We start from the raw sequence: 28,000 nt of genomic DNA, 5'->3' as shown, positions 1-28,000 counted from the left end.
CGGCAGCTCTGTCCATTTCTTCAAACACCCATTCATGCACAGTTATCACAGTGAGTAAATCCCCGTGTTTGCGTGGGTTTCGCCCCCACAACCCAAAGATGTGCAGATAGGTGGATTGGTCACGTTAAATTGCCCCGTAATTGGAAAAAATGAATTGGGTACTCTAATTTTATTAAAAAGGCATCTCCAATGTGCTTTTAACCTCACAAAAAGCTTGGTCAGTTTTCTTGTGCTGAACAACTTATGGTAATAATATTGTAGCTGTTAGATAAGATGCCCAATCTCTGCAAGTAATTTCAGAAGTCACGTGCAGCTTTTCCAAATCAATGAGCCATGTATATAACTAGAGAAAGAGCAAGGCTGATTGGGGTGAGCTGCAGATCCTGGGAGAGGAGGGTGCACAAATGCAAAAGACCACTCAAGTCAAACAAATGTTTTTTTTAAGAAAATATTTTATTGATGCATTTGTAATTTTCACAGTTTAACAATTTAACATTTCTTGAACAACCGAGCGGGCCGACACATGCAAAAACATTAAAATAACATACCCTACTCCCCCCCCCCACCTTACCCACCTATCTCCTGATTACCCGTATATTAAGTTCCCTGTCCTTGTCTTACACTACCATTTTTGACATCACCTTATCCTGTACTCCCCTCAGGAGGAGGCAAGGAAAGCTTGGAACCTGCATCCGAACAAAGTCCCATACCTGTAGGGTACCGAAATCCTTTCCCACCTGGCAATTCAAATTCCTCCTCCAATGCCTTCAGGCTCGGGAAACCCTCCCCAATGAAGAGATCCCCAAATCTCTCAATCCCTTCCCGCTGCCACCTCCTAAAGCCCTCATCCAGACCCCCCCACTCCCCCCAACAGAACAAAACGGTGATTATGACAAATCGATGACTGCACTGACTCCAATTCCATGTACTGTCTCCATTGCCCCCAAACCCTCAGGGCTCCCACCACCACCGGGCTTGTGGAGTACCGAACCGGCGGGAACGGCAGGGCCGCTGTTAATAAAGCCTCCAAGCCCCCCACGCACGGCAGCAGAGCACAGGTCAGGTCTAGCGGTGGCCAGGACCGAAGCAGCGGCCAGGACCGAAGCGGGGGCCAGTTCCGAAGCGGGGGCCGAACCTGCAGGGAGGAAGGAACGGAGAAGTGACTGACACCCCCCCTCCCGCAGCAGGAGAGCGCAGGGTGCGACGAGCGGCGGCCCGGACTGAGCAGCGGGAACAGCAGCGGGGACCGTCCGACCGAGGCAGACGGGGCAATGGGCGAGCCAGTTCAGGCGAGCAAAGCGGCAGAACGGAAGCCTCACCGCATCAAAAAGGGCTGGGCAGACAGGTGCAGTCTCCCCCGGGGCCAGTGGGGAGCTGGAACTGGAAGGCAGCCTTTGCCGAGGCGCTGAGGGAACATCAGCAGGCAAATAAGGCAGAGGCTAGGGCAGACATAGAGGCCGCAGTGCAGGCAGCAATGGCCAAGGCCCTGGCGGACGTGCAGCAGGCCCTGGGCAGAGCAGAGGAGAAATTGGACGCCCAAGGGAAGAAACTGGAAGCCCAAGAGGCGACCATCAAGGAGCTGGAGAAAGCAGCGACTGACGTGAGCGACCGGATCACGGTCCTGGAGAGGGAGGTGGCGAGACTGGGCACAACACAGGGGAGCCTGAAGGGCAGAGTGGACGACCAGGAAAACCGCTTGAGGAGGCAAAATGTCAGGATAGTGGGCTTACCAGAGGGGATCGAGGGTAGAAACCCCACGGCAGACGTGGCCGAGATGCTGGGCAACTTAGTGGGGAAGAAAACCTTTCCGAGCCCACCAGATATGGACAGAGCACAACGGTCGCTGCGCCCGAAGCCCAAAGCAGGGGAACACCCGAGAGCAGTTATAGCTAAACTGCACCGGTACCAAGGTAGGGAAACAATCCTACGCTGGGCCAGGAAAACCAGAACCTGCAAATGGGAAGGACATGCCATTTGAATTTACGAGGACATTGGGGCAGACCTAGCCAGAAGACGGGCCGAGTTTAATAGAGCGAAAGCAGCTCTTCACAAGAGCAACGTGCGTTTTGGTATGCTGTACCCAGCGAAACTCTGGGTCACATACCAAGAAAGAGAATACTTCTTTACAGCCCCTGCCGAAGCAAACAAGTTTGTCGAGGAACACGGACTGGAAAACCACCAGCGAAGGTAGAAATGAGGGGCCCCTGGCAGGGGGCAACAACACGCCGACGGGGGGGAGGGGAGGGGTGAGGCAACGCCAGGCCCCCCCGCCACGGCGAGCACACCCTGAACTAAGAACAGACCACTGCCCGAGGGACCGCTTCAGGTGGGAGGCCAGGCCCCAGCACGAGGGAACGAAAGTAGCGGAGAAGGGAGAGCAAGCAAGAGGAGTGTCGGGAAGGATAGGGGAAGAGCGGGCAGAAAACCGTAGAGGCCGGGCAGGGGAGAAGCGAGACAGTAACTCCCAAGAGGGGGGCCACCGTACTAACGGGAAAGCTAGCGGCGGGGGCATGCAACAAAGCAGGGCCGCAGCGCGCCACCAACAGGGGAAGGCGCCAGGCTGGAGGTGGGGGGGGGTCCACTCAACAGAGACGGGAGAGCAAACTGGGATAGGACCAGGGGAAACAGGGACAAAGGAGGGGTACAAGGGAGAGGGAGGAAAGGGGAGAGACCAGGAGGGGGGTGGACACAGGGAATGAGAGACCGGGGAGGGACGACACAGGGAAGGAGGGACAAACAGGGCTAGAAAAGGAATTGGGCTACAAAGTGCCACAACCAAGGGCTCGAAACAAGGAATCGCTGCAAGCACCCACCAAGTACGGTCTCTGGGCGAAGGGAGACCCCAGAGTGCAGGGGACTACCCGCATGGCGGACGCACAGTGGGCGGCCATGTCGGGTGCCCCCGGGACAAAGGGAGACCCTGGAGCGCAGGGACCCGACCGCATGGAGAGAGCAGTGACAGCGGCCATCTTGGACGGCCCCCTAACAAAGGGAAACCCCGGAGGGCAGGGGCGCGTCCACCAGGTAAATATGGTTAATCCCACAGGAGCAAGGGGACAGAAGCCCCCCACCAGGATAGTCACCTGGAACGTAATAGGACTCAACGGCCCAGTGAAGAGATCCAGAGTCCTCACCCACCTAAGAAATATGAGGGCCGACATAATCTTCCTCCAAGAGACACACCTGAGAGAGCAGGACCGACTGCGGGTAAGAAAGGTCTGGGTGGGATAAACCTACCATTCCTGCTGTGGCACAAGGGCCAGGGGGGTGGCGATATTGATCGGCAAGAGGACGATGTTTAGGGCGACAAAGGCGATTACAGACCCAGGGGGACGGTATATCATGGTCAGCGGGGCCCTGGATGGGGCACCGGTAGTACTAGTTAACGTGTACGCGCCCAACTGGGACGACATGAGCTTCATCAAGAAGACCATGGCAGAAATCCCTGACACAGCGACGCATCGACTAATCATGGGGGGGGGGGGGGACTTCAACTGTGTACAGGACCCAAAGACAGACAGATAGATCGAACCCCAAAACGGGGAAAACCTCAAGCATGGCAAGGGAACTCACTCACTTAATGGAGCAGATGGGAGCGGTGGACCCCTGTAGGTTCGCCCACCCGGGAGAGAAGGAATTCTCCTTCTTCTCCCCAGTGCACAACGTATACACCAGAATTGACTTCTTTGTGGCAGGGAAAACGGTGCTTCCGGGGATAGACAAGATGGAATACTCCGCAATTGTGATATCAGACCACGCTCCACACTACATGGACGTGAGGCTGGAGACGGGCAGGGTCCAAAGCCCCACATGGAGGTTGGACGTCGCCCTACTGGCGGACAAGGCCTTGAACGAAAGGTTATCACGGGCCATTGCAGAGTACACAGAGAACAACCATAACATAAGAACATAAGAACTAGGAGCAGGAGTAGGCCATCTGGCCCCTTCAGCCTGCTCCACCATTCAATGAGATCATGGCTGAGCTTTTGTGGACTCAGCTCCACTTTCCGGCCCGAACACCATAACCCTTAATCCCTTTATTCTTCAAAAAACTATCTATCTTTATCTTAAAAACATTTAATGAAGGAGCCTCTACTGCTTCACTGGGCAAGGAATTCCATAGATTCACAACCCTTTGGGTGAAGAAGTTCCTCCTAAACTCAGTCCTAAATCTACTTCCCCTTATTTTGAGGCTATGCCCCCTAGTTCTGCTTTTACCCGCCAGTGGAAACAACCTGCCCGCATCTATCCTATCTATTCCCTTCATAATCTTATATGTTTCTATAAGATCCCCCCTCATCCTTCTAAATTCCAACGAGTACAGTCCCAGTCTACTCAACCTCTCCTCGTAATCCAACCCCTTCAGCTCTGGGATTAACCGAGTGAATCTCCTCTGCACACCCTCCAGTGCAAGTACGTCCTTTCTCAAGTAAGGAGACCAAAACTGAACACAATACTCCAGGTGTGGCCTCACTAACACCTTATACAATTGCAGCAGAACCTCCCTAGTCTTAAACTCCATCCCTCTAGCAATGAAGGACAAAATTCCATTTGCCTTCTTAATCACCTGTTGCACCTGACTTCGACAAAGAATTTGCGACAGCACTGGCCCCGCACCTGCGGGAGATGTTCACAGACTCGTTAGCGAGGGGCACACTGCCGCCCACGCTAGCACAGGCCTCAATCTCGCTGATACCTAAGAAAGACAAAGACCCAAAGGAATGTGGGTCATACAGACCCATCTCATTGCTGAATACAGACCCCAAAATACTGGCCAAAATCCTAGCCAAAAGGTTAGAAGACTGTGTACCTGAGGTGGTCGCAGAGGACCAGATGGGCTTTGTCAAAGGTAGACAGCTTACCTCGAATATCAGGCACCTGCTGAACGTGATAATGACCCCCTCCAGGGAGAGAACACTAGAGGTGATCGTCTCCCTAGATGCAGAAAAGGCCTTCGACAGAGTCGAATGGAAATACCTCAGAGGTACTGGAGCGGTTTGGGCTTGGAACAGGGTTCACCTCCTGGATAAAGCTCCTATACAACGCTCCCATGGCGAGCATACGGACAAACAATACCAACACCCGATACTTCCAGCTGCACAAGGGCACCAGACAAGGATGCCCACTATCCCCGCTGCTGTTCGCTCTAGCGATTGAGCCATTAGCAATAGCGCTCAGAGCAGCAAAAAGCTGGAGGGGGATCCGAAGGGGCGGCAGAGAGCACAGAGTCTCACTCTATGCAGATGACCTGCTCCTCGACATTTCGGATCCACAGAGCAGCATGGACGGAATCATCGCGCTCCTGAAAGAGTTTGGCGCCTTCTCGGGCTACAAACTCAACATGAGCAAAAGCGAGATCTTCCCAGCACACCCACAAGTAGGTGGGGCAGCCCTAACGGGACTTAAACAAGCCCGACATAAATTCCGCTGCCTGGGGATCCAAATAGCCCATGACTGGAAAGGGATCCACAAATGGAACCTCACCAGTCTGACAGAGGAAGTAAAAGAGGATCTGCAAAGATGGAACACACTCCCACTCTCCCTCGCGGGGAGAGTCCAGACGATCAAAATGATCGTATGGGGGGGGGGAGAGAGAAGAATGCTAGGATAAATCCAGGGGGGGGCTTGCCCTCCCAAACCTACAACTTTACCACTGGGCGGCGACGGCCGGACAAATAAGGGGATGGATCAAGGAGCCAGAAGCTGATGGGTGTGCGCGGAAGAGGCCTCCTGCACGGGGACCTCCCTCCGGGCCCTCGCCACGGTGGCGCTCCCATCCCCATCCCACCCAAAAAACACTCCAGCAGCCCGATGGTAATAGCCACCCTCCAGTCCTGGAACCAACTACGGCAACAATTTGGCCTGACCAGAATGTCGGGTAAAGCTCCCATCTGCAACAACCATAGGTTCACGCCAGCGCTGACTGACGCCACCTTCAAAAGGTGGGGACAGGACAGAAGGACACTGACAGTCAGGGACCTAGACACGGACGGCAGGATCGCAACACTGGCCGAACTGACAGAGAAATTCCAGCTAGCCAGGGGGAACGAGCTAAGGTACCTGCAACTAAAAAACTTCCTATGAAAGGAGACAGGGACATACCCACACCCACCACGACAGACACTACTGGAAGAGTTACTGGACGCAAGCATACTAGATAAAGGAAACTGTAGTGACATGTATGACCGACTGGTAGAAGGGGCCGACACCGTATTGGACGCAACAAGAATGAAGTGGGAGGAGAACCTGGGGATTGAAATAGGGTGGGGACTCTGGAGCGAAGCACGGTATAGGGTCAACTCCACCTCCACGTGCGCAAGGCTCAACCTGACGCAACTAAAAGTGGTACATAGAGCCCACTTAACAAGAACCCGTATGAGTAGGTTCTTCCCGGAGGTGGAGGACAGATGTGAGCGGTGCCAAGGAGCCCCAGCCAACCACGCCCACATGTTCTGGTCCTGCCCCAGACTTGTGGAGTACTGGACAGCCTTCTTCGAGGCAATGTCCAAGGTGGTGGGGGTGAGGGTGGGGCCATGCCCGAAAGTGGCGGTCTTCGGGGGTTCAGACCAGCCAGATCTATTCCTGGGGAGGAGGGCGGATGCCCTTGCCTTTGGCTCCCTGATCGCCCGCCGTAGAATCCTGTTCGGCTGGCGGTCAGCAGCACCACCCAAAGCTGCAGACTGGCTGTCCGACCTCTCGGAATCTCTCCAAATGGAGAAAATCAAATTCGCCATCAAGGGTCAGACGACGGCTTCCACAGAACGTGGGAGCCATTCACCCAATTGTTGCGAGACCTGTTTGTGGCCAACAAACAAGTAGAAGAATAGCCAGGTAGCCAAGAAACAGGGGAGAGTAGCCAAAGCATGAGAGGGAGAGATAGACCGGGAAAGGGGGGGAGGGACAGCTAAATCTAAGAGGAAGGGAAGGCGAGCCACAAGGGGGAGGGGGAGGGGGTGGGCAGGAGCGGGGAGAGGGGGGTAGAGGGAAGAGACGGAACAATAGAGGAGAGCCAGGGAGGAGGAGGGGGGAGGCAGGAAAACGTCAACAAACTTAACGTCCACAGGAACAGAGAAAGCGGGGAAGACGGGAGGGCCACAGAAGTGGAAGTGCGCAGAAGTGGAAGTGCGCAGAAGCGGAACGAGACGACAACGGCAACGAACTCCGTCTGGGAGAAGCAAGGGACGACAACACCACGAACAGATGCCTACTTATGTGTGTGAATAATTTTGCCAAGTGTACAGAGCTGCTGCTGTTGAGCGGGGGCATAATACCGTCCAATGGCTTCTCAGGGAAAATTAAAACGTCAGCAGCAGCAGCGACCCGTAGGGGAGTGGGGGTGAGTGCTCCGTTGGGAGGTTGTGGGAAGACTGAGGCGCGAGGGGTCACGTCTAGTCAATTGCTATTGTATATTCTCTTTTTGCACTATGTTAATGTTCACTCTATTTTGCTGTGTTAGGATTATTACTATTTATGAAAAACTTTGCAAAACTTTAATTTTAAAAAAATGCTCCCAAACCGACCACTCCGCCACTAGCCACTTCCTGACCATCGATATGTTGGCCGCCCAGTAATAGTTAATAAAACTCGGGAGGGCCAAGCCAACTTCCCCGCGACCCCGTTCCAGGAGTGCCATCTTCACCCTCGGGGTTTTACCAGCCCACACAAAGCCGGAGATCACCGCATTCATTTTCCTAAAAAAAGGTCTTGGGGACAAAAATCGGGAGACATTGAAAAAAGAACAGGAGCCTCAAGTTAAAGTTAAACATTGGCAAGGAAACTTCCTGCTAATTACAACATACCTCAACTAATGAATCAGTGCTCCTCCATGATAAACACCACTTGGAGGAAGCACTGAAGGTGACAAAGGCACTCTGGGTAGGGAACTTCAATATCCATCACCAAGAATGACTCGGTAGGACCACTACTGACCGAGCTGGCCAAATCCTAAAGGACATGACTGCGAGACTGAGTCTGCGACAGGTGGTGAGGGAACCAAGATGAAAAACATACTTGACCTCACCCTCACCAACCAGCCTGCCACAGAAGCATCTGTCCACGATGGTGTCGGTTTGAGTGACAAACTTGTGGAGACAAAGTCCCGACTTCACATTGAGCATATCATCTTATCGTGCTGTGTGGCACTACCATTGTGCTAAATGGAATAGATTTCTTTTTTTTTTAAACAAACAATTTTATTGAGGTATTTTTTGGCATTGTAAACAGTTACAGAGAACGGAAATGTGCAAACATCAATATAAAACCAACACTTCAATCAAACCATACTGCACATGCCCGCTCCTCTGCCCTAGACACTACCCACCTATTTATCCCCCCTACTCTACTCTAATCTGCCCCCCCCCCCCCCCCCCCCCCCCCGCTGACGTTCAATCTCCCGCAAAGAAGTCGATGAATGGTTGACACCTTCGGGCGAACCGCAATACAGATCCCCTCAAGGCGAACTTAATTTTTTACATACCCAAAAAACTTGACATGTCCGAAAGCCATAGTTCGGTCTTCGGGGGTTTTGAGTCCCTCCACGCCAGCAGTATTCGCCGCCGGGCTATTTGGGAAGCGAAGGCCAGAGCATCTGCCTCTTTCTCCCCCTGGACTCCCGTGTCTTCCGAAACCCCGAAAATTGCCACCCCTGGACTCATCACCACCCTTGTTTTCAGCACCTGGTACATGACCCCCGCAAATCCCTCCCAGTACCCCCTAAGCTTAGGACATGCCCAAAACATGTGAACATGTTGTTTCGCTGGACCTCCAGCGCATCTAGCGCACTTGTCCTCTCCCCCAAAGAATTTGCTCATCCGAGCGACCGTCACGTGGGCCCGGTGAACAACCTTAAATTGAATCAGGCCGAGCCTGGCACATGTTGCAGTTGAGTTTACCCTACTCAGGGCTTCCGCCTCCCCGCCAAGCTCCTCCTCCCATTTGAGTTTCAGTTCCTCCGTCTGGGACTCTTCCCCCTTCATGAGCACCTTGTACATATCGGAGACTCTACCCTCTCCTCCTTCTCCTCTAGAGACTATTCTGTCCTGGATCCCTATTGGCGGGAGGCGTGGGAAGGATGGGACCTGTCTGCGTACAAAGTCCCGCATCTGTAAGTACCTAAAGTCATTTCCCCATACCAGCCCAAATTTCTCCTCCAAGCCCCTCAAACTCGCAAAGCTCCCCTCCAGGAACATATCGCCCACCCTCCCCACCCCCGCCCGCCGCCATGTTCGAAACCCTCCATCCATGTTCCCGGGGGCAAATCGATGGTTATCACATATTGGAACGTCAAACAGCAACGCGAGGCTGCTCCAGGTACAATACAGTTTCAGCTGTGTACACAGAAAAACGTTAACCCACGTCCCTTTCTGAGCACCAAAAAATATATATATATATAACACCGCAATAACCCAGTACCCGTACATCCTCCATCCGAAACAAACATAAAAACCATAGACATAAATGAAACAAAAGCCCCCAACCAACATCCTTAATCCCCATTGCTGACCGGCCACCCTTTTGTTACAATACAGGCTCCAGTGCACTCAGAGAGCCCAACAAAAGGTACCCACCACAACAGAAGGAAAAAAAAAGCTCGCCGCCTGGCCACCTCCTGGCTTAGGTCCTGGTAAATGTGAAGGGCACTGTTATTCCACGTGCTGCTCTTAGCACTCTTTGCCCACTGCAGCACCCGCTCCTTATCCACAAACCTGTGGAACCTAATCACCATCAGATGGGGGCCCCCCCCGGACGCACCTGTCTCGCCTGTACTCTGTGAGCCCCCTGCAGCTCCGGCGGTTGCGGACAGGCTTCAGCCCCCATCAGCTGCATCAACAGGTCCGCCACGAACGCTGTGGCATCAGTTCCCTCCGCCTCCTCCGAGAGGCCGATGATCCTCAGATTTTATCTACGGGCTCTATTTTCCAGCTCCTCTACTCTGTCCAGCAATCTTCTCTGTCTCTCCTTCAACCCGTCGACTTCTAGCGCATCAATCGTTTGCGCGTCCGCCTGCTCCTCCACCGCCTCCCCCAGCTCCTTAACTTTTTCGTCCTGGGCATCCAGTCTCTGGTTCAGCTGATCTACTGCCTTCTGAAGTGGGTCCAAGTTATCCCGCTTCAACGACTCAAAACTGCTCTTTATCGCCTGCAGCATGTTTTCCAGCGCCTGCTGGATCGCCGGGTCTGAGGTCCGCAGGTCCTCCATCTTTGCTCCCGGGTCAGCTTCCCCTGCACGTTGCCTTTGTCCCTTCCTCTCCCGTTTGCGCTGCTTTCTGCTCTCCCGCAGTTCCATGCAGCTCTGCTCGCTCCTTAGCGCCCCCGTAGTCGTCCTTTCACAGCCCCGCAAAACCGGGTCCTCAAATCCCGCCGGAGTGAGAGCCCCCGAATGTGCGGGTCACTCACTCATTGCCGCCACCGGAAGTCCCATGGAATAGATTTCTAACAGATCGAACAGCTCAAGACTGGGTATCCATGAGACGCTGTGAGCCAGCAGCAGCAGAACTGTACTTAACCACAATCTGTAACCTCATGGACTGGCATATCCCCACTCTACCTCCACCACCAAGGCAAGGGATCAACCCTGGTTCAAGGAAGAGTGCAGGAGGGCATGCCAGGAGCAACCAGGCATACCGAAAAATGAGGTGTCAATCTGGTAAAGCTACAACATAGGACTACTTGCATACCAAACAACTATAAGCAGCAAGTAAAGAGCTAAGCGATCCCACAACTAATGGATCAGGTCTCAGCTCTGCAGTACTGCCACATCCAGTCGGGAATGGTGGTGGACAATTTAACGCATATCTCAATGACAGGGCAGTCCAGTACATTGTAGCCATCTGGATGGCCACGTCCCGATTACAAAATGGACACTTGCAAAGACTGCAGGGAAACTTGGACAATGCTAAGAAACAAGCAGGTGCAAGCTCTGTCTGTTGATTAGAACTTTAAATGCTCAGACAGGACAGAAACTACCAAACGATTTGCATACTAATGAGCCATCTCCGGGGACAAAAGGGAAACATTTAGATACACAATGTTAGGACAGACTCCCCGGCGCCAGAAGAAGCTAAGACAAAGCAGACTGACAGTCACCAGGACACGCCCAGCGATCAGGAAACCACCCCTCTATTGGAGGAAAATCGATACCGATGATTGAGAAAGACCCAATTAGTTGAGGCCAAATTCAAGGCCCACCCAAAAGAGCGCAAAGCCCTTTGCATAAGATGTATCACCCAAGGGAGAATCTTCCTCCTTTGGCTTTGGCTCTCAGCGAAGAGAGAGACCAGCCCAGCAGCTACAGCAGACCAAGTAAGTCCCAAGTCAACGCACGCTACAAGATAGACGCTCCTAGTTGCTACTCTGTAAACAGCTCAACCCAGCAGCCTCAGAACCGAGCAACGGCCATTGTTCCTCTGACTGAGTGGGTGCCCGAAGCTAAGTATAGGCCTTAGTAATAGTGATAGTTTAGTTTGTAGAGTTTATGCATGAGTAGATTTGACTGTGAGTAAATAAATGAGCATTGCTTTTGAACTTACTAACTGGTGTATCGAGTCTGATCAGTATTCGGTTCTGAATCTTGTGGCGGTGTCGAAAGATACCTGGCGACTCTTGAGCAAACGTAATTAAATAGAGCCAAATTAAGAACCAACCAAAAGTTAGCAACAACATCAATGCAAAAGATAAAGCTGAAGCATTTGCAACAATCTTCAGCAAGAAGTGCAGAGTGGAATATCTATCTCGGCCTCCTCTGAAGGTTCCCAGCACCAAATGTGCCTTCAGCTTCAAATACAGCTATAACACACTGGCATCTACCCAGCACTGTGGAAATTTGCCTAGCTATGTCCTGTTCACAAAAGCAGGATAAATGCAACCCAGTCAATTAGGTCCCGATCTCTGTACTCTCAATCATCATTAAAGTAATGAAAACTGCTCTCAAATGGCGCTTGCTTAGCAATAACCTGCTCCCTAATGTTCAAGTTGGCTTCTGCCAAGGCCATTCAGCTCCTGACTTCATTACAGCCTTGGTTCAACATGGACAATTGGGCTGAACTTCAGAGGTGTAGTGAGAGTGACTGACTTTGACACCAAGGCAGCATTTGACTGCCTGTGGCATCTAGGAGCCCTAATAAAACTGGAGTCAATGGAATCAGGGGGAATCCATCCGCTGATTGGATTTGGACTTAATGCAATGGATGATGGTTGTGGTTGGAGGTCAATTGTAAGAGTTCAAGGACATCACTGTAGTTGTTCCTCAGGGGTAGTGCCGTAAACCTAACCATCTTCCACTGCTTCATTAATGGCCATCCTTGCATCATAAGGGGCAGGATTCTCCCCTACCCGGTGGGGCGGGGGGTCCCGGCGTGATGGAGTGGCGGGAACCACTCCGGCGTCGGGCCACCCCAAATGTGCGGAAGTCTCCGCACCTTTAGGGGCCAAACCCTCGCCTTGAGAGGCTAGGCCCGCGCCGGAGCGGTTTCAGCTCCACCGGCTGGCGGGAAGGCCTTTGGCACCACGCCAGCCGGGGCCGAAAGGTCTTCGCCGAGCGATGCGGGTCCGCGCATGCGCGGGAGCATCAGCGGCTGCTCACGTCATCCCCTGCTGAAGTCATCCCCGCACATGCGCAGGGGAGGGGGTCTCTTCCGCCTCCGCCATAGTGAAGACGACGGTGAAGGCGGAAGAAAAAGAGTGCCCCAACGGCACAGGCCCGCCTGCGGATCGGTGGGCCCCGATCGTGAGCCAGGCCACCGTGGGGGCACCCCCTGGGGCCAGATCACCCCGCGCCCCCCCCCTCCCCCCAGGACCCCAGAGCCCGCCTGCGCTGCCTTGTCCCACCGTTCAAAAGGTGGTTTGATTCACGCCGGCGGGACAGGCATTCCAGCAGCGGGAGTTCGGCCCATCGCGGGCCGGATAATCGGTGGGGGTGGGCCCGCCGACCAGCGTGGCGCGATTCCCGCTCCCGCCGACCGGCGCGATTCCTGCCCCCGCCGAATCTCTGGTGGCGGAGACTTCGGGACACGGCGGGGGCGGGATTCACACCAGCCCCCGGCGATTCTCCGACCCGGCGGGGGGTTGGAGAATCCCGCCCCTGGTCAGAAGTAATTGCACAATGTTCAGCACTTTTCACAACTTCTCAGATATTCAAACAACAGTCCATGTCCAAATGCAGCAAGACTGAGACAATATCCAGTCTTGGATGGCCATCTTCAACAACAGAAAGTCTAACCATCGCCCCTTGACTTTCAATGGCATTACCATTGTTCAATCCCCCACATTCTGGGCGGTTATCATTGACCAGAAACTGCACTGGACTAACGATATAAATACTGTGACTAGAAGAGCAGGACAGAGGCTAGGAATCCTGTGGTGAGCATCTCACATCGCGAATCCACAAAGCCTGTCCATAAGTCAGGAATGCAATGGAATCCTCTCCACTTGCCTGGATGAATTCAAGTGCAACAACACTCAAGAAGTTTGACACCATCCAGGAGAAAGCAGCCCACTTGATTCCCACCCTATGCAGAAACATTCACTCCCTCCACCTCTGACACAAAGTGGCAACTGTGTGTACCACCTACAGGATGCACTGCAGGAACTCACCAAGGCTCCTTAATCGACTCCTTCAAACTCACCACTGCTACTTATAGAAGGAAAAGGAAAGCAGATGCATGGAAACACCATCAAGACGTTCACAAAAGAATCCAAGTGCTTGGAGATGGGGTTGAGGATTGGAGGGATCAGATGATTTAGGAACATACATTTGCAATCCAGATCAACACTGAATAGAACAATTTCTTCTCATCTTACATCTATTTTTTTTTGCCGAAGACCTTAAGTCGGTGCCCTCTGGTTACTGGCCCTTCTGTTAATCGACATAACTGTTGATGCTTTTGAACACCTCGATCAAATATCCACTTTACCTTCGATATTCAAAGGAGACCAAAGCCACTTCTCTAGTTCTCCACGTAATAACTGAAATCCCTCATCCCAGGTACCATTTTCTAAAGCTCCTCAAGGATCCTCTCCAAGGCCTTGACACCCATCTTAAAATATGGTTCACAAAAACAGGACAAAATACTCTCGCTAAGGCTGAGCCAATGACACATAGATGGTTCAGAATAACTTCCTTGCTTGCTTTTGCACTCTCTGGGCCAGATTTTGGCTGCTGAGGCAGTTAGCTCATGTAGGAGATTTCCTGACTTGCCTGACCTGCCTTGGCAACAAGTAGCCCAATACACCCAATTTACACTGCAGGAGAGGCGGGTGCAGGATAGATTTGGGCCCACCTACCCCAGAAACAGGGTATGGGCAGCCCTGGGGGAGAGCAAGAACCAAGGCAGCTAACGTTGTTTCAGAAGCTGTTAGGTCCTCTACCCATTAACCATATCATATCCTCCAAGCCAATTCAGGCCCACTCCCCAATGACCCCTCATATTCCTATGTCATATCCATAGCCACTTGCCCAATATAAATCCATGCGCGGACCTCAGGAGCTATGAGGAAATGAAAGGAAAATCAAACAATATAATAAAGTCCCCATTCATATACACTTGATTGTGGGAATAAAAAACATTCATAAAGTCCATTCAAAGTTTTTACATCTCAATTGGTTAATCTCTAATAAAATAAACATATCCAGACCCCACAAAGGTGGCAAATCATTTAAAGGCCTCTTTAAACTCCCCATGGAAGACTTCTCCACTTGTCAGGTCAGATTTCATGCTCCTTTCTGCTGTAAAAATTAATCCATCCTCTGTACATCTTTTGTTTCTCCCATGTTTCACTATCAGTTCTTGTACTGCATCACTGTTATTTAATTACTTTGTTTTCTGCCCCTCTTCCTGCACCCTTTCTCTTGGTCAAGACCTGCTCATCAGCTGTTCATCTTCCAGTTCTAACAAATCATCAATCATTTGCTTCGCTTTCCATACGCGATGTCTCACTCATTCGAGTGTTTTCATTTTTTTCTTTCATGAGATGTGGGTGTCACTGACAAGGTTAGCATTTGTTGCCCGTTCCTAATTGCCCTGGAACTGAGTGGCTTGCTGGACCATTTCAGTGGGCAGTTAAAAATCAACAACATTTGTGTGCGTCTAGAGTCACATGTAGGCCAGATAGCTAAGGATGGCAGATGTCCTTCCCTGAAGGACATTTATGAACCAGATGGGTTATGACAATGGTCACCATTACTGAGACTGAGACTAGCCTTTCAATTCCAGAATTTATTAATGGAATAGAAATTCCACCAGCTGCCATAGTGGGTTTCGGACCCTTGTCCGCTGAACGTTAGCTTGGGCCTCTGAATTACTTATCTGGTGGCATTACCACTATGCCACCATCTCCTCCATTGGGGAACATTGACTTCATTGCTGGTTTTATTGCTGGTTTTATGACAAATGTTTGAACGTAAATGCCAAACACTGCACCTTTATAACTATTGAGTCACATTGCCACTTTTGACTTTTACACCTCCCCTTCATATAAACTGATAGAGAAAGTAAATGATTTACATGCCTTCAGATCTCAAAACAATGTAGTTTCGGATAACTATCAGAAACTGCTCAAAAGTAACCTGCACTTGCCCATTATCCAATTTCCTTTGCTTAGAGTATGTATCTACTTTCTGTCCACCTCAACTTCATAACTAACTATTTCATTCCAAAATATTTCTACTTTTGAAACTCAACAACTGAAAGCTGAAATGCTTAAAATGCCTTTTGAGTTTGCAAGCTGGACTGCTGCACTTTTTTTTGTAAATTCTTTTTGTTGATTCCCAAAGAGGATAGCAGCAGGTAAACAAAGTACAATATGGTACCATAATACAACTCCCCCCTCCCAATAAACAGAAAAACAAATATAAAAACAGCAAAATTAACAGTCAACAGCAATTAGCTCTTTAAAGAAAGACAAATGGTTGCCACCTACAAAATAATTTTCAGGGATTCCGCTTATAGTCTTCTCCAAATATAGAAAAGACATTAAGTCTTCCAACGAAGATGAAGCATTGGGTGGCTTGGGGGACTTGCAGGTAAATTAAATTTGCCTGGTGTCCATTAAGAAGCAAATGCACTGACGTCTGCCTCAATCTTTGTGGAACTGACCAGTGAAGATGAGACTCCAAATATGGCTATAAAAGGGCACGTTTGTTGGTGAATATCGAAAACTTTGGAAAGATGGTCAAAGAAGGACCGAATAGGACCCATCAATTCTTCCAATCGGGATTTGTCAAGCTCAGCGACTAGAATTTCACTCGGAGTTTTAGTTGTTAGAAGCTGTAGCCATCTCGGCAGGGGTATTTTTTATCATTTAATATTTTCCGGCCTGTATGTTTTAAATTCTTGAGCAAATGTATATTTTTTTAAACGTGTTCCTTGAATGTTGAAATTAATTTTCAAGACAGCAAGTAACAATATCGGCGCATTAAGAAAGAGTTTGTAAAAAGGATCATCGGGAGAAACACCACGTGCCTTTCTCCGACATCGCACACCGGAAGTACTGAGGCACTGTTCTCAGTCCTACTATCTTTAACTCAAACAAAAACAGAAAATACCGAACAGTCTCAGCAGGTCGGACAGTATCTGTGGAGAGAAAAGGGAGCTAACGTTTCGAGTCTGGATGACTCTTTAGAAGCTGCTGATGTACCGTCAATTACCACAAGACAAGAATGGTGAAACAATCGAGGCTTTATTGTACAAGATGTTGTGCTCCTGCAGCTGGAACCAGAATGGGAGCAGCGCAGGAGAGCATACACTTTTATATGTCGCTTGCTGGGAGGAGCTAGCAGGCTGGGATTTACTGTGGTACCGTAATACAGTGGCAGTACCGTAATACGTGCAATGTGTTATCAGTGGTGTTTACCACAGCTATCTGTTACAAAAACAAGATAATCTTAAAAATCTTGCATTTGATTTTGCAAAAACGTGTATCTCATACATAAATCTTTCAGATCAATGTCACTTGTACTGGATTTTTTCTGGATTAATCCCCAACAAGTTTAAAATTGCCGCGATAAGCAATAGCTAAATTTATCCAACATGTGAAAAACACGCACGTTTCATTTCATTTTTGAGTCTTTTTTCCGATAGGGATCCATTTGACATGGTGCTAGATTCAAACTAATGCCAGGAAAGGGCAAATCCATTGCACACCAGATTGTTGTGGCCAGCTTTCAAGATCAATGGCAAGCCCATCACTTTGCCACTGTCTGTAAAATCCACACCAATGTACCAATTCATCAACACATGCCATTAGAAGAGATACTGGCAAGGTACACGAGATTGTAAGACTGTTCACAAAATTTATCATAAAGTGTGTTCCTTCAAAATCCTCCCATCTATGGGGATTAAAAAGACAATGGTTGGACTTCCGGGTGCGGCGATGACCAGCTGAGTCGCACGTTTCGGCAGCTCCCTGTGAAACGGACTTTTGGGCTCTTGATAGGAGCCCCAACGGCAATTTTGACGGCTAAAAACACTGTGCGGTAAACCAGAAGGGAATCCCCCCTGGATACGGATGGAAAAAGGAGGAGAGAGTGGCCAGATTGCAGTGGATCCTTTAGAACAGCGGCAAGGAAGGCAAGCAAAAACCAAGATGGCGTCGGAAGGTGGCAGTTTAACATGGGGCCCTGAACAACAAGAGTTCTTGAAATGCTGTGTGGAAGAGATCAAAAAGGAAATGAAGAAAGAGCTGTTGGCCCCGATACTACAGGCGATCGAAGGGCTAGAGGAGGAACAAAAGACCCAGGAGCGGGAGCTTCGGGTCGTGAAGGCAAAGGCAGCCGAGAATGAGGACGATATACAGGGCCTGGTGGTGAAGACGGAGACGCAGGAGGCACATCAGAAACGATGTGTGGAAAGGTTGGAGGCACTGGAAAACAACGCAAGGAGGAACAACCTGAGGATTCTTGGTCTTCCTGAAGGTGTGGAGGGAGCGGACGTCGGGGCATATGTGAGCACGATGCTGCACTCGTTAATGGGAGCGGAGGCCCCGGCGGGTCCGTTGGAGGTGGAGGGAGCATACCGAGTGATGGCGCGAGGACCGAGAGCAGGAGAAATTCCCAGAGCCATAGTGGTGAGATTCCTCCGTTTTAAGGATAGAGAAATGGTCCTCAGATGGGCGAAGAAAACTCGGAGCAGTAAATGGGAGAACGCGGTGATCCGCGTTTATCAAGACTGGAGTGCGGAGGTGGCGAGAAGGAGGGCGAGCTTTAATCGGGCCAAGGCGGTGCTTCATAAAAAGATAAAATTTGGAATGCTGCAACCGGCAAGACTGTGGGTCACATATCGAGGGAGGCACCACTACTTTGAGACGGCATATGAAGCGTGGACTTTTATTGTGGAAGAAAAACTGGAATGAGCGGGTTATTAAAAAGAACGTTCGAACAAAGTGGTGGGGCGAATGTGGGGGGCAAAGAGGGGTTTTATGTACTAATCCTGCGATGTGGTAACTTTTCTCTCTCCCACAGGTGGTGATGGGGGGAGGAGGGGAGGTGGAGGAGATGGGGCGTTGGCCATTGGGGGCGGGGCCAAGGGAGAAGGGCGGGCTTGGTTCCCGCGCTATGATAATCATGGCGGGAATAGAGAAGCAGGAAGGAGGGGGCGTCGCACGGTGCGAGCCGAGGTCACGGGGGGAAGCCGAGGTCAGCCAGAGTTTGCTGACTTCTGGGAGCAACATGGGGGGAGTAATTACGCTAGCGGGGGAGCTAGCGGGGGGGGGTGGGAGGGGGGAATTACTGGGTTGCTGCTGCTGGGAAGAGGGGGGTGCTGGTATGGGAGAGGATGGGCGGGGGGGCACCGCCTGGGGGAGATACAGCTGCGTGGGAACCGGGTGAGGAGCTGTAAAAAGGTGATGGCTAATCGACAAGGGGGGGGGGGTAGGAAGCCCCCCAACTCGGCTGATCACGTGGAACGTGAGAGGGCTGAACGGGCCGATAAAGAGGGCACGGGTACTCGCACACCTTAAGAAACTTAAGGCAGATGTGGTTATGTTACAGGAAACGCACCTGAAACTGATAGACCAGGTTAGGCTACGCAAAGGATGGGTGGGGCAGGTGTTCCATTCTGGGCTAGATGCGAAAAACAGGGGGGTGGCTATATTAGTGGGGAAGCGGGTAATGTTCGAGGCAAAGACTATAGTGGCGGATAACGGGGGCAGATACGTGATGGTGAGTGGCAAACTACAGGGGGAGACGGTGTTTTTGGTAAAAGAATATGCCCCGAACTGGGATGATGCCAATTTTATGAGGCGGATGCTAGGACGCATTCCGGACCTAGAGATGGGAAAGCTGATAATGGGGGGAGATTTTAATACGGTGTTGGAACCAGGGCTGGATAGGTCGAAGTCCAGGACTGGAAGGAGGCCGGCAGCAGCCAAGGTACTTAAAGATTTTATGGAGCAGATGGGAGGTGTAGACCCGTGGAGATTTAGCAGACCTAGGAGTAAGGAGTTCTCGTTTTTCTCCTATGTCCATAAAGTCTACTCACGAATAGACTTTTTTGTGCTGGGTAGGGCATTGATCCCGAAGGTGAGGGGAACGGAGTATACGGCTATAGCCATTTCGGATCACGCTCCACACTGGGTGGACTTGGAGATAGGGGAGGAAACAGGAGGGCGCCCACCCTGGAGAATGGACATGGGACTAATGGCAGATGAGGGGGTGTGTCTAAGGGTGAGGGGGTGCATTGAAAAGTACTTGGAACTCAATGATAATGGGGAGGTCCAGGTGGGAGAGGTCTGGGAGGCGTTGAAGGCGGTGGTTAGAGGGGAGCTGATATCAATAAGGGCACATAAAGGGAAGCAGGAGAGTAAGGAACGGGAGCGGTTGCTGCAAGAACTTTTGAGGGTGGACAGACAATATGCGGAAGCACCGGAGGAGGGACTGTACAGGGAAAGGCAAAGGCTACATGTAGAATTTGACTTGCTGACTACAGGCACTGCAGAGGCACAATGGAGGAAGGCACAGGGTGTACAGTACGAATATGGGGAGAAGGCGAGCAGGTTGCTGGCACACCAATTGAGGAAAAGGGGAGCAGCGAGGGAAATAGGGGGAGTGAGGGATGAGGAAGGAGAGATGGAGTGGAGAGAGTGAATGGAGTGTTCAAGACATTTTATAAAAAATTATATGAAGCTCAACCCCCGGATGGGAGGGAGAGAATGATGGGCTTCTTGGATCGGCTGGAATTTCCCAAGGTGGAAGAGCAGGAAAGGGTGGGACTGGGAGCACAGATCGAGGTAGAAGAAGTGGTGAAAGGAATTAGGAGCATGCAGGCGGGAAAGGCCCCGGGACCGGATGGATTCCCAGTCGAATTCTATAGAAAATATGTGGACTTGCTCGCCCCGGTACTGACGAGGACCTTTAATGAGGCAAAGGAAAGGGGACAACTGCCCCCGACTATGATTGAAGCAACGATATTGCTTCTCTTAAAGAAGGAAAAGGACCCGCTACAATGCGGGTCCTATAGACCTATTTCCCTCCTAAATGTAGATGCCAAGGTCCTGGCCAAGGTAATGGCAATGAGAATAGAGGAATGTGTCCCGGGGGTGGTCCACGAGGACCAAACTGGGTTTGTGAAGGGGAGACAGCTGAACACGAATATACGGAGGTTGTTAGGGGTAATGATGATGGCCCCACCAGAGGGAGAAACGGAGATAGTAGTGGCGATGGATGCCGAGAAAGCATTTGATAGAGTGGAGTGGGATTATTTGTGGGAGGTGTTGAGGAGATTTGGTTTTGAAGAGGGGTATGTTAGATGGGTGCAGCTGTTGTATAGGGCCCCAGTGGCGAGCGTGGTCATGAATGGACGGGGATCTGCATATTTTCGGCTCCATAGAGGGACAAGGCAGGGATGCCCTCTGTCCCCATTATTGTTTGCACTGGCGATTGAGCCCCTGGCGATAGCGTTGAGGGGTTCCAAGAAGTGGAGGAGAGTACTTAGGGGAGGAGAAGAGCACCGGGTATCTTTGTATGCGGACGATTTGCTACTATACGTGGCGGACCCGGCGGAGGGGATGCCAGAAATAATGCGGATACTTGGGGAGTTTGGGGATTTTTCAGGGTATAAATTGAACATGGGGAAAAGTGAGTTGTTTGTGGTGCATCCAGGGGAGCAGAGTAGAGAAATAGAGGACCTACCGTTGAGGAAGGTAACAAGGGACTTTCGTTACCTGGGGATCCAGATAGCTAAGAATTGGGGCACATTGCATAGGTTAAATTTAACGCGGTTGGTGGAACAGATGGAGGAGGATTTCAAGAGATGGGATATGGTATCCCTGTCAATGGCAGGGAGGGTGCAGGCGGTTAAGATGGTGGTCCTCCCGAGATTCCTCTTTGTGTTTCAGTGCCTCCCGGTGGTGATCACAAAGTCTTTTTTTAAAAGGATTGAAAAGAGCATCATGGGTTTTGTGTGGGCCGGGAAGACCCCGAGAGTGAGGAAGGGATTCTTACAGCGTAGCAGGGATAGGGGGGGGCTGGCACTACCGAGCCTAAGTGAGTATTATTGGGCCGCTAATATTTCAATGGTGATTAAGTGGATGGGAGAGGAGGAGGGAGCGGCGTGGAAGAGATTAGAGAGGGCGTCCTGTAGGGGGACTAGCCTACAGGCTATGGTGACAGCCCCATTGCCGTCTCCCACCACAAGCCCGGTGGCTACACTGAAGATTTGGGGACAGTGGAGACGGCATAGGGGAAAGACTGGAGCCTTGGGGGGGTACCCGATAAGAAACAACCATAGGTTTGCCCCAGGGGGAATGGATGGGGGATATGGAATGTGGCAAAGAGCAGGAATAACGCAACTGAAAGATCTGTTTGTGGATGGGAAGTTCGCGAGTCTGGGAGCGCTGACCGAGAAATATGGGTTGCCCCAAGGGAATGCATTCAGGTATATGCAACTGAGGGCTTTTGCGAGGCAACAGGTGAGGGAATTCCCGCAGCTCCCGACACAAGAGGTGCAGGACAGAGTGATCTCAAAGACATGGGTGGGGGATGGTAAGGTGTCAGATATATATAGGGAAATGAGGGACGAAGGGGAGACTATGGTAGATGAACTAAAAGGGAAATGGGAAGAAGAGCTGGGGGAGGAGATCGAGGAGGGGCTGTGGGCAGATGCCCTAAGCAGGGTAAACTCGTCGTCCTCGTGTGCCAGGCTAAGCCTGATTCAGTTTAAGGTATTACACAGGGCACATATGACTGGAGCACGGCTCAGTAAATTTTTTGGGGTGGAGGATAGGTGTGCGAGGTGCTCGAGAAGCCCAGCGAATCATACCCATATGTTTTGGTCATGCCCGGCACTACAGGGGTTTTGGATGGGGGTGACAAAGGTGCTTTCAAAAGTAGTAGGGGTCCGGGTCGAACCAAGCTGGGGGTTGGCTATATTTGGGGTTGCACAAGAGCCGGGAGTGCAGGAGGCGAGAGAGGCCGATGTTTTGGCCTTTGCGTCCCTAGTAGCCCGGCGCAGGATATTGCTAATGTGGAAAGAAGCCAAGCCCCCGGGGGTGGAGACCTGGATAAATGACATGGCGGGGTTTATAAAGCTAGAGCGGATTAAGTTCGTCCTAAGGGGGTCGGCTCAAGGGTTCACCAGGCGGTGGCAACCGTTCGTCGAATACCTCGCAGAGAGATAGACGGAGTGGGAAAAAGAAGGCAGCAGCAGCAGCCCAGGATCGGGGGGGGGGGGGGGGGGGGCGGGGGGGGGCGGGGAGGAGGAACCAGAATGACTCTCAGGGTTGTTAATATATACTGTATAGTATGTATAGGTCGTTGCTACAGATAATTATATATTGGACTGTTAAATTATATTTTTGGAGAGTGTTACTTGTGACAAGGCAGTTGCCAATTAGGGCTAATTTTCATTTTTTGTTATTTATTATTTATTCATTTTTTGTTTATAAAATAGGTCATTGTTATTTGTGTTGTTATAATATTGTGTAAAGGATGCACAATGTACTGTGTTGGTTGACCAAAAATTTTCAATAAAATATTTAATAAAAAAAAAGACAATGGTTCCAATGTATGGGGAGTGGGTTACTTTCCTCCACAACAGGAAATGCATTCCAACAGAGAAATTAATATTTCTTCAACACTCACTCAGAGCGTGGTGAGTGTCTGGAACGAGCTGCCAGAGACAGTAGTAGAGGTGGGTACAATTTTATCTTTTAAAAAGCATTTAGACCAGTTATATGGGAAAGATGGGTATCGAGAGGGATATGGGCCAAATGCAAGCAATTGGGACTAGCTTAGTGGTAAAAACTGAGCGCATGGACAAGTTGGGCCTGCTTTCATGCTGGAAATCTCTGTAACTCTTATGACTGAAAAATATTCACGTTCAGAAAACCATTCACCCAATTCTGCAAATTCAAGTTCCACAACATTAAACATGCCCACTAAACTGGAATTAGGCTGTTGTAATTCTGGGCGTAGATCGTGTTCCTAATAACCCTGGGAATAGTTTGGATTGATGGATGGGCGCCAACGTGCTGAGCTTTTGACTCGCGGAACTAAAGCAGCGCTCGGCTGTGGAGACTTTCAGTGGGTGTCCAGGTTGCCCGACACGTGAGCAGGACGAGCCTTTGCGCCGGTCACATATCCGTCTGGGGTGGGCGGTGACACCGGCCAAACAAATATCTTTGCTTATTTATCCCTGGAGTTGCCATGAGGGAATTTCGAGTCAACCATTACTCCCCGACCTCAGCTCCACAAGAGTTCAAACCGGTTTAGAAACACATATGGAAGCCATTGATTTACGCCGTCAGTCCACCGACTCACGCATGCGAAAACATTCCGCTTTTAACTATATTTGCATTTTAAAAATGTGCATTTGTGTGTGTTTAATATTACTCCTGACTCACCCGCAGACCCTCCGGCAATTGTCTGATGGGAGGCTTCTCGCAACAAACTCTGGCTTTTCACCGTCATTTTCTTCTAGGGAACAAAATGATATCGCTATTAACCCAGGTATGAAATGATGCTATGTTGTTTATAAATACAAAGTAGGTAAATAACGTGGGTTTCATGACTGCGCCGACCTCTCCTTGGTCTTTTGTTGATACTGGCGAAGTTAAAGAGGACTGAGGGAACCACTCGCAGCTGCTGACAGTGAAGCGATCCTGGGGCAAAGCATGAGCTCAGCAGGGGCGGGGACTGGGGAGCAGCTTGGGAGGGACAGAGACGTGCATGAACAGATCAAATTGGGCCGGGGATGAAGGAGCTGAGAGGGACAGCGGGAGCGAGGTGCGACGTGAACCAGTGTGCAGAACCCAGGGTGAGGGTGTGACCCAAAAAGAAAGAGTTGGAGGTGGACCAAGTGGAGGTCAGCAGGAGTAAGAGGAAGGTTGATGAAATTCCACTGGGAAGATACAGGAACATACATATAAATCAGGAGCCTGGTCCACCATTCATTGGGATTCTGGCTGATCTGATTGTAACCTCAACTTCACATTCCCACCTACCCCTGATAACCATTCACCGCTTCTGCTTATCGGAAATCTACCTCTGCTTTAAAAACATTCAAGACTCTGGGCGCGATTCTCTGGCCTCGTTGCGCTCGGAATGAGAGCGCGACGAGGCCGGTGAATAGCAGAAGAGGCCAAAAACAAGAACCATGCTGGGCACCAAATAGTTTGCGATACGACCAGGCAACTCCCATAGATGAAATTGGGATCCCATTGTCACGTGGCAAGAAGCCAATAATCACCACGTACGCCCTGTCGGGACATCCTGTGATCTCCTGTGATCCAGCAGCTTCCCCAGCACGTGGTCACGCTGGCACCGATTAGACTCCTTGGTGAACCTGGTGGGAAGGCTTCTGTGAGGAGCCGAGGAGGTGAGTAGCCATCTTTGCTCACAGGCAAAATGCTCGGTAACACTGGGCTTGCTCCCCACTGCTCGGAGAGGGGAGGGGGGATGGGGGGAGAGAGAACCAGCTGGTGTGTCATCCATGGGTTGGCTGTCGGGGTGGGAGGGGGAGGGTCGCTGTGACAGCAACCGCGCATGACTATGCCATGCCAACCCCTGGATCGTGTGTACCCATTCAAGGTGACCATTGTCCCTGCCCATCTGCCCCACCGACCACCCATAACCCTCACCGACCACCCATAACCCTCACCGACTGCTGAGACCTCTGGGCCATGTATCTGAAGGCTATTGCTGAATTGGCTACCATGGTTAAGTGAGCACTTCACACATCTCAAGTGGATTCCCATGGGTGTGCGGGCCATGTGGTATGTGGGAGTCTTTGCCTAGCATCCCAATCAGACCATGATGCCTGGACACTGTGCCTGGACACAGCGGGAGGCAACACCACACATGCAGAAGCCGAGATCCAAGCATGCAGGAGATGGGCCCCAGTCCCGGGGACATGTCCACGGCCGCAGGGTAGGTGAGTGCAACGGAGAGGGGACCAGCGGCCGGTCCAGGTAACATGTGTGGGTGTCAAGGGTTCAGGGTCTGGGGTCCGGTGAGCTTGGGGGCGGGTGGGCGCTACGGCCAGGTGTGCATGGGCAGGGTGTTCCAGGCATGGGGGAGATGTGGGGGATTGGAGGGTCCCGGGGTGGAAGGCATTGCAGTTTGTTAGTCTAACGCGCTCTCTGAATTCCTTACAGATATGAATGGTATTTTGGACCCTGCAGAACAGGCCCTTGTGGTGCTTCTAGTAGGCTGGGTGGCCACACGCTGGAGATGGTGGCGGCAGCAGCGTCTATAGAGGCTCGAGGCGGCCTATGTGCTGGACCCTGCCTCACACCCAGAGAACGTGGCCGTCCATCAGGCCAGAGCGAGATCCAGAGAGGGAGGCCCACGATGGCCCAGTGCATACAAGCGTTGCTGGTCGTTTGAGCAGATGACGGACAGCACGCGTCACAGGAGGCTCTGCCTTGTTGCTCTGTTTCAGTCCCAAAAGCGTTGCCAATACTGTGGGGATTTCTATTTATCTTCGTGAACCACAAGCCTTCCCTTATATCGATCAAATGACCACACAACCAGTTAGTTAGTTCAAAAGATGGTTTATTTACATACACAAGAGCTATCTCAACATGCAAACACAATATCTACTACAAGTTAAACTACACCTATCAGCTACAATAACCTATACTTAACTTTAGGGCGACCGGCACTGTGCAAATGGATAAGGCCTTTATCTGGATTTCACTTGACTGGTTCAAAGAAAGTGGCTCTGTCTCTGCTGGGCTCACCCGTCAGGTAGCGATCGTTGGTCTTGAACTTGGCTGGCTGTTCCTGCTCCAATTGGGTTGGCACAGTCCGGATCCAAAAGAGACAGAACACATGGCAGTGCACTCTTTTATCCCTCTGGGATTTCGCACTCTTTGGGCGGTCCTTCACCTTGGACCGAATAGTTCAACAGGGCTCTGATCACTCTCTTCGATTTCGTCCAATAAAGGGGCAGGTGCGTTGGTAGCTGGGCGGGTCCTTAGCGGTCATTGACCTTGGCAGTTGTGCTTTCTGAGTAAGGGGAGTGGCGCCAATCAGTCTGTGGCTGTACACGTTGCTTGACTGGAGTTCTATTGTCCTGGGAAAATGGGCCATTAAAATGCAAACGAGCGGGGGTTTCGATCAGGTCTGGTCAACTGTGTTTTAGATACACATAGGCTGTGTATCTGTCTGATTCCTGGGTTGGCCATAATTCCCATGGTCCTATGCAGGTGGCCATCTTAGATGGCTACATTCCATCCTTTTGATCCTGAACGCGAAGTGTGGTGGATCACACTATTGATCCCTGTTCATCCTTGGTGGACCGGTCACCCTTGGTCAAGGCAAGGTTCTACTCTACACTATCCTATGGTCTGGGACATTTACCTAATGTTTCATTAATACATTCATAAATCTATTCATCTCGAACGGTTACTATAATTCAGGTCACTATAAAACATTTAGTTTATCCGCACAGTTGATCTCTCGCTAATGCTATCTAAGCTACTCTCATGCGGCTGGTGAACATCAAAGAACTTGTATACAGTACAAAATTTAAAATAGAAGCATCACATTTCTACTTAATCCTAATAAAGTTAAAGAGGTGGTTTATCTTTAGCAGCGATTGTTGCATGAGTTCAATTTTGTTGAATTCCAAAGAAGGGGGATCGGACTGTATATATTGGGGAGCGGGAGGCTTTTGCTCGCCATTTACAGAGTCGGAGTGTCTGAATGACACTGCAGGTTATTGCAATTACTAAAAGGGCCTCTACCATGTATGAAAGGGTGTTCCATTTGGCAATGTTTTCGCACCAGGTGGGGCTTTCGATGTCTGTCTTTATGTGTGGTGTAGTGTCCGGGCTGGTGGCGGCCTGTTGTGTGGTAGTGTTCAGGGCTGGTGTGGAGTTTGTAACGAACGTGTGTTGCGCGCGCAGTTTCAGAAGTCCAGCGATGATCCAAACGCATGTCAGCAGTCCTTGCTTCATCCTGTGTTTTCTGTTTTCCGGGTAATCCTGGGGGTGCAAGCATAGTATCTGTTGTTATCTTTGGTGAAAATCTCGTTTTATTAGTCTTTTTCTCCTTACTCCAATTTACCCGTTATGATTGTCACCGTGTGTGACTCCCTCATTTATTTTTTTTTAAATACCATTTTGGAGAGACAGGAAATGCCCCCCCAATTTTTTTTTTAAGTACAGAGACTCTCGCAGCTTGTGGTCAGTGTGGGGAGTGGTTGGACAAATTCTTCAACCAGTCTTTCTTTACTTGCAACCAGTGGTGGTTGAGGCTTATTTTAACCAGCCGAATTTCAGGTCGGCCAGTTTTATTGAGTTTTGTCCCAGGGCTCAGAGGTAGTTCGCGTGTAGCAGCGTGTATAGCAGCAGTGATCAGCAACCAATTGTGTTGTACGTATAAATAGCATGTGGGGACCGACCAGGGGTTCGCGGGAGGTAAAGGAAAGAAGGGGTGAGTGTACGGAATGTGGCAAAATACATTCTTTATACCACAACCAAAGGGAGAGTAGAGAAGGTGAAACTAAGGCCTGCCAAAGGCAATGCAGAGTGTAGAGAACCATTCCAGAGCGTATGAAGTGAAG

The 28,000-nt window shown here is 50.7% G+C and overlaps 1 protein-coding gene and 1 long non-coding RNA gene across 3 annotated transcripts in view; one reads left to right on the top strand and one right to left on the bottom strand.

The window, feature by feature from the left end:
- The window catches only part of slc25a21 (solute carrier family 25 member 21), a 920,696-nt gene extending 896,564 nt beyond the window's left edge, over positions 1-24,132 (bottom strand). The window contains exons 1-2 of one of the 2 annotated variants that reach the window (XM_072488897.1): positions 24,009-24,132; positions 23,832-23,904 (exon numbers count right to left, since the gene is read on the bottom strand). In XM_072488897.1, the coding sequence (XP_072344998.1) occupies positions 23,832-23,898 (67 nt within the window). In that variant the 5' untranslated portion in view covers positions 23,899-23,904; positions 24,009-24,132. The remainder of the gene's footprint in view (positions 1-23,831; positions 23,905-24,008) is intronic. The other variant, XM_072488906.1, reaches the window with a different exon arrangement.
- On the top strand, positions 23,479-27,024 carry LOC140399354 (uncharacterized). Its single transcript, XR_011937682.1, has 2 exons — positions 23,479-23,937; positions 25,584-27,024. It is a non-coding gene; the product is annotated as an uncharacterized lncRNA (long non-coding RNA).
- The last annotated feature ends 976 nt before the right edge of the window (positions 27,025-28,000 follow it).

The sequence above is a fragment of the Scyliorhinus torazame genome, chromosome 2, assembly GCF_047496885.1.
Source record: "Scyliorhinus torazame isolate Kashiwa2021f chromosome 2, sScyTor2.1, whole genome shotgun sequence".
NCBI lineage: Eukaryota > Metazoa > Chordata > Chondrichthyes > Carcharhiniformes > Scyliorhinidae > Scyliorhinus > Scyliorhinus torazame.
The sequence above is the reverse complement of the archived record's forward strand: the minus strand, read 5'-3'. Positions and strand labels throughout refer to the sequence as shown.